The sequence below is a fragment of the Saitoella complicata genome (genome assembly GCF_001661265.1).
Source record: "Saitoella complicata NRRL Y-17804 unplaced genomic scaffold SAICOscaffold_3, whole genome shotgun sequence".
Taxonomy (NCBI): Eukaryota; Fungi; Ascomycota; class Saitoellomycetes; order Saitoellales; family Saitoellaceae; genus Saitoella; species Saitoella complicata.
In genome coordinates, this window is record NW_017566994.1 from 169,723 (window position 1) to 186,801 (window position 17,079).

The following is a 17,079-nucleotide window of genomic DNA, read 5'->3' on the forward strand; positions in this document are numbered from 1 at the left end:
TGATAACTTCGGTGCGAGTGTAAAAGAACATGGCGTTGCGCTGGGTGTGAACAACTTGAATGATTAGGCAGACGAGCGGGAAAACGGGAAGTTTGCGACATGCTCAGCTTGAGTATTGCGGTTCTATGAATAACATCAGTTATCACAGCGGCACTCGAATCGAGGAAGGTCTTGTGTTTGAGTGTTGAGAAGATTCATTCAATATTGGTATGAATAAAGGTCTAAAAAGCACAATGATTGTTCACCACTGCAGCTGCAGCTGAGCTCGAGGGACCGCTCGATCGGAGGTGTATGCATACGCTTTCCCACGCCGGTTCGACAGTTAAAGACTTCATGCAATCCAAACACCCGTTGGTTAAACCTCGAAGAACAACAGAATAATACTACCTTTCAATGAGACACTTTGCAGACCATGGCCATTTTGACCGTGCTGAGGCATATGCAGCAATATCATATCCCGGCGCCCATCCAGCGCAGATTCCAGAGTGGAGGATACAACATGGAGCGGAACCGATGCCACTGGACAAGCGGGTGAAGACAGGAGCAAGCGCTGCCTTGACATGGGTACCGGGGTCGGAGGGTACGAGTGATAGACTCCAAAGGTGAGCACAGGAAATTTGGATGTATGCGTCTGCAATACTAACCCGACTTTTAGAGTTCTCCTTGGTGTTATCTTCTCCATGGGCTCTTCAAACCAGTCTTCGTCAGCGCTCAGCAGACTGTATGCTGTCAACCAATACCAGGTCAATCTCCTCCAAGCAGTAAAAGTGGGTACTGATGCTTTCACAAGTGTCTGTACCATTCCCCGCGTGTCTATGGTAGTAGACTTGGGGGCATCCACGTTCTATCTGAAAAGTAGATTCATATCGTAACGCCATAAACAATGTGGTATATCCCAAAAATCCTCATAAAATAACCTTATGCCTCAAAGTAACGCCTGAAAACAGGTTCAGTCCTAACCTCCTCACAAGCCTTGATCACATAATAAACATGCAAAAAGAGTAATGAGAAACGGTGCGTGAAGTATGCCAAGAAGCCGTCTGGGACTTCACCGAGCGCAGATTGGACGTTCGCTGGCAGATCTTGGTAGTGGTGCTTCTTGTTTCGTAATGCGCGGAGTAGATCCATGATTTTGGCGCCGTCGTATTTACGGTATTTGCCAAGGTTGTCGATGAAGTTCTTATCCAATCGCTTATGCCAGTCTGGTCCGACGATTGTAGGCGCCTCGGACTCCAAGTCAACCAACAACTCCGATGGGGGATCACGCTGCTCGATATCGAACCGATCAGAAGCCTCTAGAAGGAATGCCAGCCGTCGCTCAGCATCCCAGAAATAAGGATGTAGAAGGACGTTGGTGGCATCTGGTCTTCTCCGGGGGTCAGGAGAGATCATTCTCGAAATAAGATCCTTCGCCTCAATACCCTCCTCACCCATCCCATCCAGATGATCCAACCGATACTGGCCCTTGATGATGTTCCCTTCTCGCATGTACCGGTCACCAAAAGGATGTGCTCCATTCGACAACACGTAATAGAACACGCATCCCATAGAAAAGATATCGATCGATCTCGTCACTCGCCTATTTGACAGCGTATCCATCACCACAGTCTCAGAATTCTGGGAATATTGACTCACAGCAGGTATCGAGTTACTGTCACTATCCTCGACAAGTAGCTCCGGTGCACGCCATCCCGAAGTCCCCGCCGCATTCGCCGTCGTCGCACGGAAACTACTCTGATCACCCTCGAGCTTCTTACACAGCCCGAAATCGGAAATGAGCACACGGGCTTGTCCGACACTAAAATGCGATTTCGATGACATCTGATTATCCCGTACTGACCGCCTCGGCGGAGCCACCAAGATATTCTGCGGCTTCAAATCGCGATGTACGATCTTCAGAGAATGAAGATACTGTACACCAGCCGCAATCTGCTTCAACACCTGCTGAGGCTTCATCATACTAACCAATTCCGGAAACGCCGGCGAGCGATCAATAACGTCCTGCAACGAAGCCGGACATAGTTCCAGTGCGATGTACAAGAACCGCTCACTCTGCTGCTTACAGAAATATCGAATGACGTTGGGGTGGTCATCGCTTTCCTGCAGTAATGACACCTCATGTGATGCAACGTCATAGAAATCGAGTAACATGCGCTTCACAGCAACATCTCGGTTCTCAAAAGTACCGGCGTAGACGATCGTACCATGACTTCCATAACCCAGAATCTTGTCAGTAATAACCAAGGAGTTGATCTGCAACGGGAATACAGAGTCGGCAATGGTCACTTTGTCTACCGACCCCACTGCACCGTTAAGTGGTATCTCTTCCGCCAACACAACCCCAGCACCGCCATTCTCCGCTTCACGCGCACCATCAACTTTATCGCCATTCGTTTCGAGAGTAGCTCCATCCTCGCCAGCCTGCTTCTTCTTCTTCCCGCCCCTCTGACCGCGCTTTCTCTTCGGCTTGGGTGTCGCAGGAGTCGCCGCTTCGCCTTCTTCGGCAGCAGGTGGTGTTACCACCGGCGAAGGAGCAGCATCACCCACCTCCGCTTCCTGAGTTTCCAGTAACGCCAGAGTACCCTCCACCGCTGCATTCACCTTAAGCATCTCCGGCACCGTATCCACAGCCGCCGGCTTATCCTCAATCATCCCGTGCCGCTGCGCCCTATACCGGACCATATCCCTCACCGCCAACAACGCCTTAACATCAATCTTCCTCCTCCTCTGCAGCACCAACATCATAACCCCAAACGCCGCCCACACAACCTTCCAATTGAGCACTCCCTTCCTCTCCACATAGATAATCTCTTTCTCCCCCTCTTTACGGCCATCTATCGTCTTGATTCCACCGTTGCCAGCACCCTGTCCGATGCTGAGGGGTGAGCCGTGGGTGGATGAGGCGAGGAGGTGTACGCCGACGATCTTGTCTTTCCATTCCACCCCGCCAAAGTGTCCGAAAGAGTACCATTTAGCTCTGGGTGCCTGTCCAACAAGTGGGTAATTCTCCTCACTCATGGCATACCACCCCCCACTCTCCGTAGTATTCACGAACGTCGCACCAGTCACCTGCACGCCCTCCCTCGTACCCGTCCGAAACTCCGGATCAATCGGCTGCGGCACCATCACCAACTGACTAGGGCGGTCAGTTAGAGCGGGACGTAGGATGTCGAAGATGCGAATTGTCGGGGAGTCAAGCATGCGGAACCAGGATGCTCGATTGGAGTTTGTGTCGTGTGCGAGGATTCGGCCGTCGTGCATGGGGGAGATGTATTTTCCGTCTGGAGTTTTTTCGTATTGGGAGCCTAAATCGACGTCGACTGTGTTGGGACCCCACTCTGAGAACGTTACGTTCCAGACGGTTCGTGGACCGGAATGGATGGTTAAGGAGTAATCCGTCCTACCCACACTCAAGACATCCTTCGTCTTCAGATCATATGCTTCACATTCCTCGTCTTCGTCATCGAGCTCATCCATGTCCAACAAATCCCTTGGTTTGCATTTCGCAGCACTTGCATCCATGCTCCCCTGCGGTCCAAAAGCCTGTAACAGAACACCCGTCCGGGCATCGATAGAGTAAAGAGTCGTTTCCCTGCGACCAACATAGACCTTATCGTCGCCCGGTACGCGGAAGGGTGATGCGTCCACGAGCTGCTTAATGCCGAGAGGAAGTTTCTGGAGGCCTGAGTTGGGTGTGAAGATATATAAATGACCGTCGCGTTGTGGTTCGACAATGTATGCTGTTCCATCTGCTGGATCGACGTATGTTCCCGAACCAGAGTCGGGTGAGGTATTGGTGTTGACACCAGTCGGCATAGCCATGATCTCCCCAACATCCGTACTCCTCACAGCAGCCCCGGCACCCTCCAATATCCACCTCGTCCGCCCACTCTGCCGATCCAATGCATATAGTCCACCCTCCACTGTCGAAATCAACACAATGTCATCTAGTTCCCAATCATCGATCGATCTAGGCGCGATCGCAACACCGCTAGCTCCAAGAGTCGTATACGCCGAACTCGCGATCACATCGAAAGCTGAAGGCGGGGTGGTTGTCGCAACGGCGTTTTGACTCTGAGATATGACGGCGAGTGCATCGGAAGCACGGGATGGTTGTGGTGGTGCGGCTGCGGCTGCGAAGACACTGACAGTCCATGCGATTAGGGCGAGAGAAATGGCATCGCAAGGCTTTAGCCGCCGCATTTTGCGGGTGTTGATGGACGGATCAACCCTCTTGAGCTTGGTGGTGAGTCCTTCAAGGGTCCAACTCTAGCAAGACGCGGGAAACGGCTGGGGGTTCGCGTGCCTGGCGGGCTCTTGGCTGCCGCAGTCGACCGCATGAACCGAGGACTTGGTAAAACTGGATTGGAAGGTCAGTCTCGCCTCAATCGCAACTCGCTGTTTTCAACAATCTATGCAACTTGAACTCACGACACACACAATAACTGTGCTGCGAAAATCCGGTCCCACGGCTGCAAAATACAGTGGCGGTGCACGTGGCGGTGCGCATCACGTGCACCCGCCTATATCTTTTCCCGCAGCTCGACGAACTGTTGAACCTCACATACCAAACGCATTATAAATACCATCATCATAAAAGCACTATTGAGATGACGGAGCCTGCTCTACGGAGCGTCGGTTCTGTCGAGGAGTCACATAGCCGTAGTATGATGGAAGAAACGATATTCTAACGGTATGGGTGCGGCGTCTCGGCCCTTTCCCCTTGGTCGGGGAGTGTCTTCGGACGGGGCATCGTTCGTCGCCTTCGTGTGACGGGCATGCGAGAGGTTGCAATGCTGTTAGATACATCTCTTTCCTTTTTCTTTGTGTGATTAGTTTAGAATGATATCTTGTTGCCTGTCCTTCACGTTCACCGCCAGAAAGCTCCGCAAAACCTTGATTCACAAGCTGCCGCTGCCGTGGCCGGGTAGATACGACAGATCCTACCCAAAGTACCGAACATTCCCTTGAACCATGCGTAAATGACTACCGGACTTATCACGTTTCTGATCCCTCTCCTCCAAACGATTTCAATCAAGATGTGGCACCCTTGCGCTACTGTGACGCAGTTTATCCGCACAGAAATTTAGGTTTGGGCCTTCGATCGATACGCGTATTACAGTAGCCAACCAACATCTCGAAAACATGTCGGAACAAAAGACTGCCATCCTCTCCGTCTACGACAAGACTGGCTTGTTGGATCTTGCTAAGGGCTTGATCAACAATGGTGTTCGTCTTTTGGGCTCTGGCGGTACGGCCAAGATGATCCGTGAGGCCGGTATGACTATTGAGTATGTGCTATTTGATCCTCGCATTTCTCCTCGATGAGGAGGTCGCGCAACGGACAAGAATTGTTTACTGATGCGTTTCGGACTATAGGGATGTCTCCGCCATCACCCACGCTCCCGAGATGCTCGGTGGTCGTGTCAAGACCCTCCACCCTGCTGTCCACGGTGGTATCCTCGCCCGTGACATCGCATCCGACCGCGCCGACTTGGCTGCAAATCAGATCGAGAAGGTTGACTATGTTGTCTGCAACTTGTACCCCTTCGTCGAGACCATCTCCAAGATCAATGTCACTATTGCCGAGGCTGTTGAGGAGGTCGACATCGGTAAGTTATGAATTTTTTACTGGAAGTGTTGCACCGTTATGAGCTACGAACATGTGCGGCTATGAGCCTGCTGTGGTTTCTACCCGATGTGAGGTCATCGCTCAAGACCCTTAACTTCTACGGAGGTTCCCATCGTTAAGTCAAGACTCCCTCGCGCGACGATCTTGTTGCGGTCGCAGATCTTCTTCCGAGGTGAAGCGATGTCCAATCGAGGCGAGCCTGTTACAACATTGGGAGATTGAGATCGGGCCCGCTTTAGAGTTCGCTCCGTCTTGGAGCGTCTCGCTAGGGCCTGGGAGTTGCTTCTCTTTGAGTTGAAGGTTGGGTGCGAGCACATGTTGCTCGTACTCGTCCCGATTTTCTTAGTGATGAAGCACACATACTTTTACATATCGGCTCGTGACGGTGCAATGTCTTCAACAGTTCGCTCATGGCGAGGACTGAATTTCTGACGTAGTGAAATAGGTGGTGTTACTCTTCTCCGTGCTGCCGCCAAGAACCACGCTCGTGTGACCATCCTTTCCGACCCTGCGGACTACCCTCGTTTCCTCGAGGAGCTCTCCCAGAACGGTACTATCCCCGCTGAGTCCCGTAACCGTTACGCCGTCAAGGCCTTCACCCAGACTGCCGACTACGACGAAGCCATCTCTGACTACTTCCGCAAGCAGTACACCGCTGGTGAGAAGCAGCTTACTCTCCGTTACGGTGCCAACCCCCACCAGAAGCCCGCTCAGGCTTTCGTTAAGGAGGGCGAGCTCCCCTTCAAGGTCCTTGCCGGATCCCCCGGATACATCAACTTGTTGGATGCCCTCAACTCCTGGCCCTTGGTCAAAGAGTTGAAGCAAGCTTTGGGCCTCCCCGCCGCTGCTTCCTTTAAGCACGTCTCCCCCGCTGGTGCCGCCGTCGGTATCCCTCTCTCCGACGTTGAGAAGAAGGTTTACTTCGTTGAGGACATCGAGCTTACTCCCCTTGCTTCCGCCTACGCTCGTGCTCGCGGTGCTGACCGCATGTCTTCTTTCGGTGACTGGATTGCTTTGTCCGACGTTGTCGATGTTCCTACCGCCAAGATTATCTCCCGCGAGGTTTCCGACGGTGTTATCGCTCCTGGATACGAGCCCGCTGCTTTGGAGATCTTGAAGAAGAAGAAGGGTGGCAAGTACACCGTCCTCCAGATGGACCCCGAGTACAACCCTTCTTCCCTCGAGACCCGTCAGGTCTACGGTATCTCCCTGCAGCAGCGCCGCAATGACTACCAGGTCGAGTCTTCCACCTTCCAGACCTTGGTTTCCGCCAAGAAGGAGTTGCCTCAGGAGGCTATTACTGACCTCATTGTCGCTACCATTGCGTTGAAGTACACTCAGTCCAACTCCGTCTGCTACACTAAAAATGGCATGGTTGTCGGTTTGGGTGCTGGTCAGCAGTCCCGTATTCACTGCACTCGTCTCGCCGGTGACAAGACCGACAACTGGTGGCTCCGTCACCACCCCAAGGTCCTCAACCTTCAGTTCGCCCCTGGAACCAAGCGTGCGGAGAAGTCTAACGCCATCGACCTCTACGTTCTCGACAAGGTGCCCGAGTCTGGATCTGAGCGTGAGGCTTGGGAGTCGGCGTTCGCCACCAAGCCTGAGCCTATCACTGCTGAGGAGCGTAAGGCTTTCTTGCAGGAGTTGGATGGTGTCACCTGTGCTTCTGATGCTTTCTTCCCCTTCCCCGACAACGTGCACAGATTGTCGCAGTCTGGTGTCAAGTACGTTGCTGCACCAAGTGGATCTGTGATGGACAAGGTCGTTTTCGACACTGCTAATGGATACGGTATGACCTACGCGGATCTTCCGATTCGCTTGTTCCACCACTAAGGTGGAGAATACGGCTGGGGTTGCAGAATGGGCGTTTTTCATGAGATTATTCTGGTAATGTTGGATGATGTAGGTTATTGTTCAGTATAGAACTCGAGTTGGCGATCGAAATTTAAATATTTTACAAACACCTGATCCGCACAAAGCTTATCCCAACCAAGTAGAGCTCAGGGTGCGGATATCACCGGGTCTTCGGTGTGCTCCCACGCGTCCTCATTCAGCTGCGCAATGCGGCTGCCCGCAAATAGTGTGCATGGGCACAGCCGCCGCCAGATCGGGCTATCAACGTTACACTACACCATCTCATCCACACAACACCGTCCTCCACGATGATCTCTCACCTATACCAGCGATGTCTACTTCCACCTTATTGGCTCTGGAAAGCCGTTCCTGCCAGCTGTTAACGGCTCCACGCTGTCGTTGTACCGTTCGAATTTACACATTCGCCTGAGCTTCACTCCGCAGTGCACATGTATCGTGCTGCCCTATTGCTTTGGCTACACCACGTGCAAAGATGGTATACGACTACCATGGCGTATCACAAATTTGCCTTGCTCAATGAAGTCTTTCTCAGGTCTTTTGAACGTGTACATCATGGCTTGCTCGATTATTACCCGATTGGGTTGGCAATAAGTAAAGCCGGACTCGCGGTGACACAAAGAAGGTCTCATCAAGGCAAAGGAACAGGATTGGAATTAAGAGAGCCGTGGTTTAAGACACGTTATCCATTATCCCCCGCTCTCTCGGGATACGGCAGCAGGTTCCCTTTCCATCGGCTCAGGGACCGTGTCTTCTTATTGGAGGATGTTATACCCAACTGGGTCTTGAAAGGCAGCGATAAAGGCGATTGATATCATAAATAGCTTTTCAGCGGTATTGTGTTGTCTTTGTTCAGCAGCCATACTGCGTTTATCCGCCCTCTATGTCAGCGTGAACGAACTCCACGTGCACATGGGTCTCCCAACATGGCAAGTTGGACGTGATTGTGCACTTTACGTGCCTAAGTTGAGGTCTTAGGAGTTGGTGCCATAGGAAGCCCAATGATGGCTTTTGACAATGTCTGCGATCGTCGAGTCGGTGGAATGCACCCGAACCCGTGGAATCGGGCTGCCTCGTGCTCACCCGTTGGAGACGGGGAACAAGGAAGTTAATCGCGTGCACTCTTTGTCTGGGACCATATCCAAGATTGCCTGTGGGCCTTTTGTTGCGCTTGCGGAAAGGAAGACACGGGTGATGGTGGGGTCTTTGTCTCGACGCCGTTGCAAGCAGCCGTTGGCGGTGCACACCATAGTCGACAAAGGATGCCAAAGGAGCTTGCATGTTCTTCCGAGCTGCTTCTCTCCATTCCGGTCGTGAAGGAAGGAAGGACAATTCTATAAAGACCGGCCTGATCCCTCGTCCTTCCAATCCTCACCACACTCGGTCTTGCAATCTCTCACAAACACTTCAAGCTCTACGGCCTGGTTGCCTGGTTGCCTAGTTCCCGCATCTCTTTCTAACAACTATCAACTACATCAACAACTCACAATGAAGTTCTCTGTTGCCTTCATCGCCGCGGCTGCGCCTTTCCTCCTTTCCGCTGCTACCGCGGCTCCTACCTCCACCACGGACGTCGCTGGCGATGTTCCTGTTGTCGAGGTCGAGACTGTTGATGTCGAGAAGCGTGATGCCAAGGTTTGTTTTCCTTCCATTCTCTGGTCTTGACTCGCATACTAACCAGTTCCCTACAGTGGCAGCCTTACTACGGTGAACCCATCATGAAGCGCGAGGCTGAGGCTGATGCCGATGCTAGGTGGCAGCCTTACTACGGCGAGCCCATCATGAAGAGGGACGCCGATGCTAGGTGGCAGCCTTACTACGGTGAACCCATCATGAAGCGTGACGCCAAGTGGCAGCCTTACTACGGTGAGCCTATCATGAAGCGTGACGCTGAGGCCGACGCTGAGGCCGACGCCGATGCCAGGTGGCAGCCTTACTATGGCGAACCCATCATGAAGCGTGATGCTGACGCCGAGGCCAAGTGGCAGCCTTATTACGGTGAGCCGATCATGAAGCGTGACGCCAGGTGGCAGCCTTATTACGGCGAACCCATCATGAAGCGTGATGCTGACGCCGACGCCGACGCCGATGCTAGGTGGCAGCCTTACTACGGTGAACCCATCATGAAGCGCGAGGCCGAGGCTTCCGCTTAAATGGTCACTCACCAGCGGAGCTGAGCGGAAGGATTGGGATGGAGAATCTGTAATATTGGGATGATGCAGGTGCTTGAATATCTTCGATAGCTGCAGTGCGGAGACCTAGGTGGACGAGCGTACCGGTTGACGGGTACATCAGGTTCTTTTTTTCTTCTCTTTCGTTCAACACATGATGTTTTGTTTGCGAGAGATACCCGCTCAGATTGAATCTGATTCCTTTCTAAGCAAAACCGTACGTCTAAGTTCACAGCCCGTTTGCATCTCTGTGTACTTAGCTTTTCATTAATTGCAAGTTGTTCTTCGCTGTAATTCAGTCTGACGCACAGTAAACGGCACAACATCTACAGAAGCGTGGGAACTCAGAAATCGAAACCCTTACATATGATTCCATGCTACGCAGCTCCAGCACGAGTAAGCGATGGTTATCTTAGCAGGCCTGGTAACATGATTGTCTAACTATCTCGCTTATGGAGACCATATCGTACAGAGTGCTTCATCCGTAATTCCCCCGAAAATAAAACGCCATAACTCCCGAATACTCGTACATCTACATACCCAAAATTCATAACCGTAACTTCCAAAGACCCAAACGACCATGCCAAACAAAGAACAAGAACTCCAAAACAACTATCAGACCAATAGGACCAATATCAGAACCAACGGTCAAGCTGATGTCCCGTTCACCAAGGGGTAAGTAACAGATGTATGCTTCCACGCACGCTTCAACATGTCGTATTCATCATACGCAACCATGAAATTCTCCACCAGGTCGAAGGGGAGTTCAGGCATTTGAAGCTCCTGCGAGATGGGGATAAGAGGACTCGTCTCCACATCTGATTGCGCTGGGACAGATGTGATCTTGGCCGCTTTGGAAACTACGACATCCCTCTTCTTGCTCGCGAGTCTCATCCGCCTCAAGGCACCCTTCGAAAGTCTCCTAATCGGGACGCCCTCATCGCTCGCAAGCCTCTTCCACTTCTTCGTACTTTTGTATGGTTGCTACTTATTAGCCAGGACGAAACCTGACATATACACCCCCCACGTGACGGCTCGGGTAACGGGCATTTCTGGGAGAACTCCCCTTGTGATGAATAGGTCCCACGATATGCGTACCGCCGGTCCTTGGCTCCCACCCCATATCTCAGCAGCGCGCCACACCCCTGTGCTTATACGCGGAGCTTCGTGAAATGACTGCGGGCTGACGTTTCTTGGCACCCCTCACCGGGGCACGGATTCATCCTATTGGCGCTTGGCAGTCACGGCAGACACCCCTACAGTTCCTGCGCGTGGCACACCCTTCGATATTGGAACGTTCACGGCGTGTTGAGCGTGCCAGCGTTACTAGCGCAGTTTCATCAATTAGCCTACTGCAGCTGGATAAGCAAGGAGCGCGAGCAATAACTTTCCTTCCAAATCGAACTTCCATGTCCAAAACTTCGATTCAGCCAGCCCGTGAATGTCCAGGGCATCGGATGCTGGTAGTTGTGTGCATCGTCAAGCTGACGGGTGCCGTCAGAGCTTCAGCTTGCCCTTTGTGCGTGTCAGACTCCTACCCATATGCCTGGATAAGCTTTTACCGATATACCTAGTATTGACCAGGGTTGGTTCACTGAAACACATAGAACTCATATGACTGAGCCGGACCGGCGTCACTCCACATTGCAAGCCCCGCTTTCCTTGAGCCGAGAACCCGCGGGAATCGACATCCGCGCTTTACGTACATCATGATCGGTACCACTACGCATTTACCCATCCAACAGAACGTTCTGGGAACTATCACACGTCGTGAACTCGGGACGGTCCGGTGTGATATTGTTGTTGCGTGATTGAGTGCTGCCCTGCTATGGTGGCTTGGATGATGGAAGGGCCCCGTGCGTGACCGTGCCAGTGCCAATATGCGGTCCGACCCCAGGCCCAGTTGCTCTCATACCGCATGGTTTCCAATTATGTCACAGACAAAAAATGTGCATCGAGGCGCAGTACAATGTTTCTTAAAAAGAAGGCCTAGGTCAGCTGGTTTTTTGCCACCGGTTGCGCTCATGTGCAACTTCCACTCGCTTCTGTGCGTTTTTTCGCTAGTATCCAGCTTACGCGGCGTTTACACCTTTCCTTTAGCGCCCCGAGCGGATCCAACATACCCTCAGATCGGGTTCACAAGCCAACCTCTCAATGACTCGAAAGCTATCGCTTTGACCTTTGACGATGGGCCTGACAGCGATGGTGTCATCACCAAAGGCATAGCAGATGTTCTGAAATCGAAGGGTGTACCAGCCACTTTCTTTATCAATACAAACAACACGGCGGATGTCATGGCCAGTATCGGCGCCCAGGATGCAATCAAATACATTTACGAAAACAACTTCACCATGGGAAGTCACACGGTCAACCATGTCAATTTTAGCGCGGTATCAAACGACGTCGTGGAGCAAGAGATTAGTGGGGTGCAAACTACCATCGCGACGATTTTGGATGAGCCAGATTTCAAAGCGACACTTTCTCGTGCCCCATATGGTATTCCTTACGAGCCAGGTGCACCATTTGCATCCGATGTCACGCGAATCGCACCCATTGCTGCTAAGTATGGTGTTCACATAGGATGGTCAATCGATTCCAATGACTGGAAGTGTAAGGATGATCAAGATGCCGCTGGTGGCGTGCAATGTGTCAAGGACAATGTCATGAACCAAGTCAAAGGCGGCTCGTGGGGTATCATTCTTTTTCATGCAATTTACCACAACACACCGGATGCTTTGTCTGATGTGATTGATGAACTGGTTCGGGAAGGTTATCATTTTGTGTCAGTGGAGGATATCGTGAAGGCGAAGTATGGAGTTGTGTCTGCAGAGTTGATACGTGGGAAATGATCGAATGGTACTGCGGAGGCAGGCGGCTGATGGAAGGCAGAAGAGCAAGGTGGAGCAGAAACTCTCTAGGACATTCTCAGAGCACAAAGAACAGCTGAATGACTATTTAAGATACCGATTAGAACTTTAGTGTCGAACCGTGAGAAAATGAACGATTCGTGTTCTGAATTGCTGTCGTGCTATCAACAAAAGCAACTACGTTTCCGAGAATTCGTCTCCAAGTATTGGTTCTATGGATGTGCTTGCTGTAGTAAAGAGACAGGCAGCAGGAGACAGTTTGGCGAACATGCCAAGTCTTCTGTACCGCGATGATTCTTGATGAGATCGACACCAAACCACATGGCCCAGCTAACGGCAGGAGCAGCACCATATTAAAATAGATGTTAGAACGAATGCCTTGATTGGCCTTACACTTGATATCCAACCTCCTCAGCAGGATTCCCTTCTCCGTTCGTCACCCCTCGTCATCGGCTGACGATTCTGATTGGGTCGCGCTAATGCAGCTGCTGAAAATTGCAACCCCTGGGCAACCTCACCTCAAGGAAGCGACACGTAAGCAAAGACGGACAGAGGATCCGCGCTTCAAATCACCCTTTTTCTCGTCGAATTTTGCCTTTTTGAGCAATGAGATGAATGTTGTACGTTTTTTCCCCGGTTCTTTACGCTCATTTTCGGCGGTACGCTGACCGTGCGCGTGTTTGCATAGCCATCCGTCTCTGCTTTACGCGAGAAGGCTTTAGGAGAGCGGGACGCGTCGAAAAGGTTCGTCATTCATCTATTCATCCATTTTTGTGTGTGAAGGTTCTGACGGAGTTGTTGTGTAGGGAGGTTATCGGCAAGCGCAAGCGTGCACTCACAGAACTATGTTTTCTCCATAAACATCCGGATATTCCGCCAGACATCACATCTACGGCTCTCGCGGATTCCGCCGACTTTAAGACTTTCCTTGAGGCCAATGACTTGGAAGCGTAAGTCGTCGCACCTCCACCATGCTCTGCATACATCCATGCTGACACGTGTACATAGTGGAAAGACCTTCGACGAGAGCACCCTTCCCCGCGTGCGCGACCTCGCAGTAGATGTCGACACGCATACAGAGCTTCTTGCGGTTACTACAGTCGCTGCCGTTCCTTCCATACCTGTAGCGGAGTCTCCTGCTGTCATGTCCCCCGGTGTTGACGGACCCGCAAGTCCTGGCACCGCCGAGTTCGCAAGACCAGGTCGCATGACGACGCGCCGCTCATCGCACGCTATTCGGCACAAGTCTGTCACGGATCTTGTTGCGGGAGAAATTCCTGGACGATCGCCTGATCTCGGTACTCCGCGTCGGAGTCGGGGTAGCTCGCCGTTGGCACAATTAGTGCAGACGCCGACACCTGTTCGCGACTCGCCTGTCCCTCAATCAACATTGAGAAGAGTCAATCCTCCATCGAGATTATCACAAGCTACGCCTAAGGAGAAGCGTTCGCGGCCAAAGTTCTCAGAGGTTCCGCAGTTACGTCAGCATGAGCCTGGCCGGGAGCCTGTTTACTGGGAACAGAAGGCTCCATGGCTTGTCGAGGCTTCGCAAGCGCCCTTGTATCGTGTCATGCAATCGGCGCACAAAACTGTCAACACCTCGGATTGGAAGACGGCCTTGAATGAGACGAAGACGCTTCATTCCCTTGAGCGCATCGACACTCTGAAGAACCAGCACAAGTGGTCATTCAGACAGCCGCAACGCCAACGTGTCGCCCTGCGACGCAAAGCTCATTGGGATCACCTCATCGCTGAAGCACAATGGCTGGCAACGGATTTTCGACAAGAACGAAAATGGAAGATCGCCATCGCTAAGCAAGTTGTGGAGTGGGTAATGGCATGGCACGAGGCCGGCGAAGACAAAGGCATTGTATGCATCACAAGAAAGCCAATCATCCATCTTACCGAAGCGAAGGTGGAGGAGGAGAGTGAGACGGAAGACGTAGTCATGGTTGATGACCATAAGGAGGATAGGTTTGTCAACATTGACGGAGATGATGATTCATCAGTGCCCGATGTTGAGAGCATTGCCTCTATTGTTCCACCACCTGTTGCGCCAAGCTCTTATAAAATTTCGGATGGATTGCCGTCGCCGGCGTATTCAATCAGAGACGACGAAGACAGGCTGTGGGATCTGCTACCGGAAGAGTGCTTGGCATTTGTCGTCAACCCACATGCCGCGTTGCTTGATCTGGAAATGTACGCCCCTCCGACTCCATACGACGATACCACCTACCTCGATCCGCTCGAACAGTTGCCAATTGTGCCTATCAGCAAGTACGTTTTGCAGAGGGCTAAATTTGCACCCGCACTTGGCGCGAAGAGACTTAAGCTTGAGGGCGTTGAGGATAAGGACGGCGATGGTGAAAGAGAGCAAGGTCCGATTGATTTCGCTCTGGCTGGCAAGCATTCCGAGGCCGTGCGGCGAGATAAGCCGCATCAGATCAGGCCGCCGTTGCCACCTCTTCATGCAACCGAGTACCGTATTCCACCAAGCTGGAGTTCGGACGACGATGCGTTGTTGTTGAGCTTGTTGCGTGACTACTCCTATAACTTCGAGCTTGTTGCTACCTTGTTGCAACCTAGTACGATGATCTCTGCGCCAAGCGAGAGGAGGACGAGCTGGGAGTGCTTCGAGCGTTGGGTCCAAATCGACCCCATCGCTGCAAATGTTGCTTTCACTGGTGCTCATGCCAAGTTGGTTCAGCAACGCCTTGACCATGCCCTTAATCGTGCGAGGATGGACTCGCCTGGTATGAAGACTAGCAAGAAACTAGCCGATGTCGCTGCACGTAATCCTGCTATCAGCATGTTGATACAGCCAAGACGTCGTCCAAGACATATCGGCATGTTCGAAGCGATGAAGAAGATTGCGAAAAAGCGGGAGCTGGCTGCGAAGCCTGCACAGAGCAAGAAGGTCATGCCAGAGCCGCATCAGAACAAGGTCGTTGCACCGAGTCCGACACCCATGGATTTGGCGAAGCTCAAGGCGGACAGAGATCGGGCCATTGCTGCTGCTTTTATCGAGCAAAGGAATGCCGCTGCGCAGTTTGCGTTGCAAAATCAGGGACGCCCCATTCGACCGGCTCAGCAGCTTACGCCTCAGCAGATCGCTGTTTACCAGGCTCAGCAAGCCGCTGCAGCGCAGGCTGCTGCCGCTCGAGGTGCCGCTGGACAAGCAGCGGTTGCTGCGGCTCAAGCTCGTCCTGGTGTTCCCTTACAGCAGCAACAGCAGTATGCCAGACAAGCCGCTGCCGCCGCCGCTGCTGCGGGTCAACAGATGCCTCAGGGTGGCAAGGTGGGAGCCCAGGTGCCTGCACGTCAAGGAGCAATCGGAGTTCCGAACGGCGCGCCTGGTGCATTGCCGACTGGTGCGAACGGCAGACCGCTTACGTACCAGGAGCAGATGCATGCAATGGTTATGGCACGTTACCCGAACTTGCCTCAACAGAGAGCAGCGGTTCAGCAGCAGCTTCAGTCCAATGGACAGGCTGTGCCGTCCCCGGTTCCGCAGCAAGCAGTGCCTCAACCGCAAGTGCAGCCTCCGCCTCAGCAACAACAGCCTCCAGCGCAACCAGCCGGCTCACCGCCAAACCAGGCTGCTATGTTGGCTGCCTTGCAAGAAGTTCAGGCTCGCGCGGCTCAGGTTGCCGCTGGTACTCCGGTTCCGCAGATCCCTGCCGATGCTTCGAGCCCCATGGCGACGGTGCAAGCAACTATTGCCGCACTTGCAGCTCAAATCCAGCAGCAATATCCGACGATTCCTCCGGATCAGGTGACGAAGATGGCTCAAGCTCAGTTGGCGAGATATTTGCAGAGGAATGTGGGACAACAGCAGCAGGCAGCTCAGGCTCAACAGGCTGCGCAAGCTCAAGCTGCACAGCAGGCTCAGGCTCAGGCTCAGGCTCAGGCTCAGGCTCAAGCTCAGGCTGGAGTTCAACAAGTTTCGCAACCAGTGCCGCAGCAAGTGGTTCAACCTGTTCCTCAACCTGTCGTGCAGCCTCAGGTCAATGGTACCCCGACTCCGCAGCCAATGGTGAACGGTGCCGCACCAACGCAATGAGCAGCACAATGAAGACGTGTATTGATATAACAAGATGTTTGATTTCTTTTTCTTTTGGAGGAGCACAGAATTCGAAGATGCATCAGATGGGTTTACTCTTTTCTTTTTCTTTGGGTTTAGGGTCTGGCTGGCGCTTTTTCTAGGTTTGCATGTGAGCGTGAATGTTGGCTCGTGAAGGGGAGATGAGATGGGAGTAAGATATGATAGGTCTAGGGTAGAACAGCTGATTGAAAGCGCTGTATGAAGGAACAGGGATACCCGAGACGGGCTATAAGTGATTCATATTGTTCATGTCATGATGCCACCGAGCCTCGTGCCCCAGTACCTCGACCGTTCACAGGATGCGATTCTTTCCATTGAAACACCGTGGATGACTTTCGTACATCTCCATGTATCCCGTAAACAGCCGTCTTATCGATTTGCCCCTCGTTGTCCGTTGCGCGCGCCGACCATTGCATGCATCGATTTCCT

General features: G+C 52.4%; 7 protein-coding genes across 7 annotated transcripts; 4 read left to right on the forward strand and 3 right to left on the reverse strand.

The window, feature by feature from the left end:
- Window positions 1–228: 228 nt before the first annotated feature.
- On the reverse strand, window positions 229–964 carry SAICODRAFT_182689 (uncharacterized protein). Its single transcript, XM_019165928.1, has one exon. It carries the CDS (start codon window positions 800–802, stop codon window positions 356–358), a length of 447 nt encoding a protein of 148 aa, XP_019026390.1. The 5' UTR covers window positions 803–964; the 3' UTR covers window positions 229–355.
- Window positions 919–4,203, reverse strand: SAICODRAFT_23340 (uncharacterized protein; the record flags this gene model as incomplete). The annotated part of the gene is made up of 1 exon (XM_019166689.1): window positions 919–4,203. One exon carries the CDS (start codon window positions 4,201–4,203, stop codon window positions 919–921), a length of 3,285 nt encoding a protein of 1,094 aa, XP_019026391.1.
- Window positions 4,204–5,145: 942 nt separating this feature from the next.
- On the forward strand, window positions 5,146–7,507 carry SAICODRAFT_88391 (AICARFT/IMPCHase bienzyme; the record flags this gene model as incomplete). The annotated part of the gene is made up of 3 exons (XM_019171554.1): window positions 5,146–5,291; window positions 5,380–5,612; window positions 6,078–7,507. 3 exons carry the CDS (start codon window positions 5,146–5,148, stop codon window positions 7,466–7,468), a joined length of 1,770 nt encoding a protein of 589 aa, XP_019026392.1. The 3' UTR covers window positions 7,469–7,507.
- Window positions 7,508–8,995: 1,488 nt separating this feature from the next.
- On the forward strand, window positions 8,996–9,660 carry SAICODRAFT_5229 (uncharacterized protein; the record flags this gene model as incomplete). The annotated part of the gene is made up of 2 exons (XM_019169132.1): window positions 8,996–9,142; window positions 9,199–9,660. 2 exons carry the CDS (start codon window positions 8,996–8,998, stop codon window positions 9,658–9,660), a joined length of 609 nt encoding a protein of 202 aa, XP_019026393.1.
- Window positions 9,661–11,959: 2,299 nt separating this feature from the next.
- Window positions 11,960–12,701, forward strand: SAICODRAFT_28951 (glycoside hydrolase/deacetylase). The gene has a single exon (XM_019167274.1). The coding sequence runs from the start codon at window positions 11,973–11,975 to the stop codon at window positions 12,525–12,527; it is 555 nt and encodes a 184-aa protein (XP_019026394.1). The 5' UTR covers window positions 11,960–11,972; the 3' UTR covers window positions 12,528–12,701.
- Window positions 12,496–12,983, reverse strand: SAICODRAFT_182758 (uncharacterized protein). The gene has a single exon (XM_019165930.1). The coding sequence runs from the start codon at window positions 12,895–12,897 to the stop codon at window positions 12,646–12,648; it is 252 nt and encodes an 83-aa protein (XP_019026395.1). The 5' UTR covers window positions 12,898–12,983; the 3' UTR covers window positions 12,496–12,645.
- A 41-nt stretch (window positions 12,984–13,024) lies between these two features.
- Window positions 13,025–16,608, forward strand: SAICODRAFT_23344 (uncharacterized protein; the record flags this gene model as incomplete). The annotated part of the gene is made up of 4 exons (XM_019166690.1): window positions 13,025–13,165; window positions 13,234–13,289; window positions 13,352–13,495; window positions 13,554–16,608. The coding sequence occupies 4 exons, from the start codon at window positions 13,025–13,027 to the stop codon at window positions 16,606–16,608; spliced, it is 3,396 nt and encodes a 1,131-aa protein (XP_019026396.1).
- Window positions 16,609–17,079: the final 471 nt, after the last annotated feature.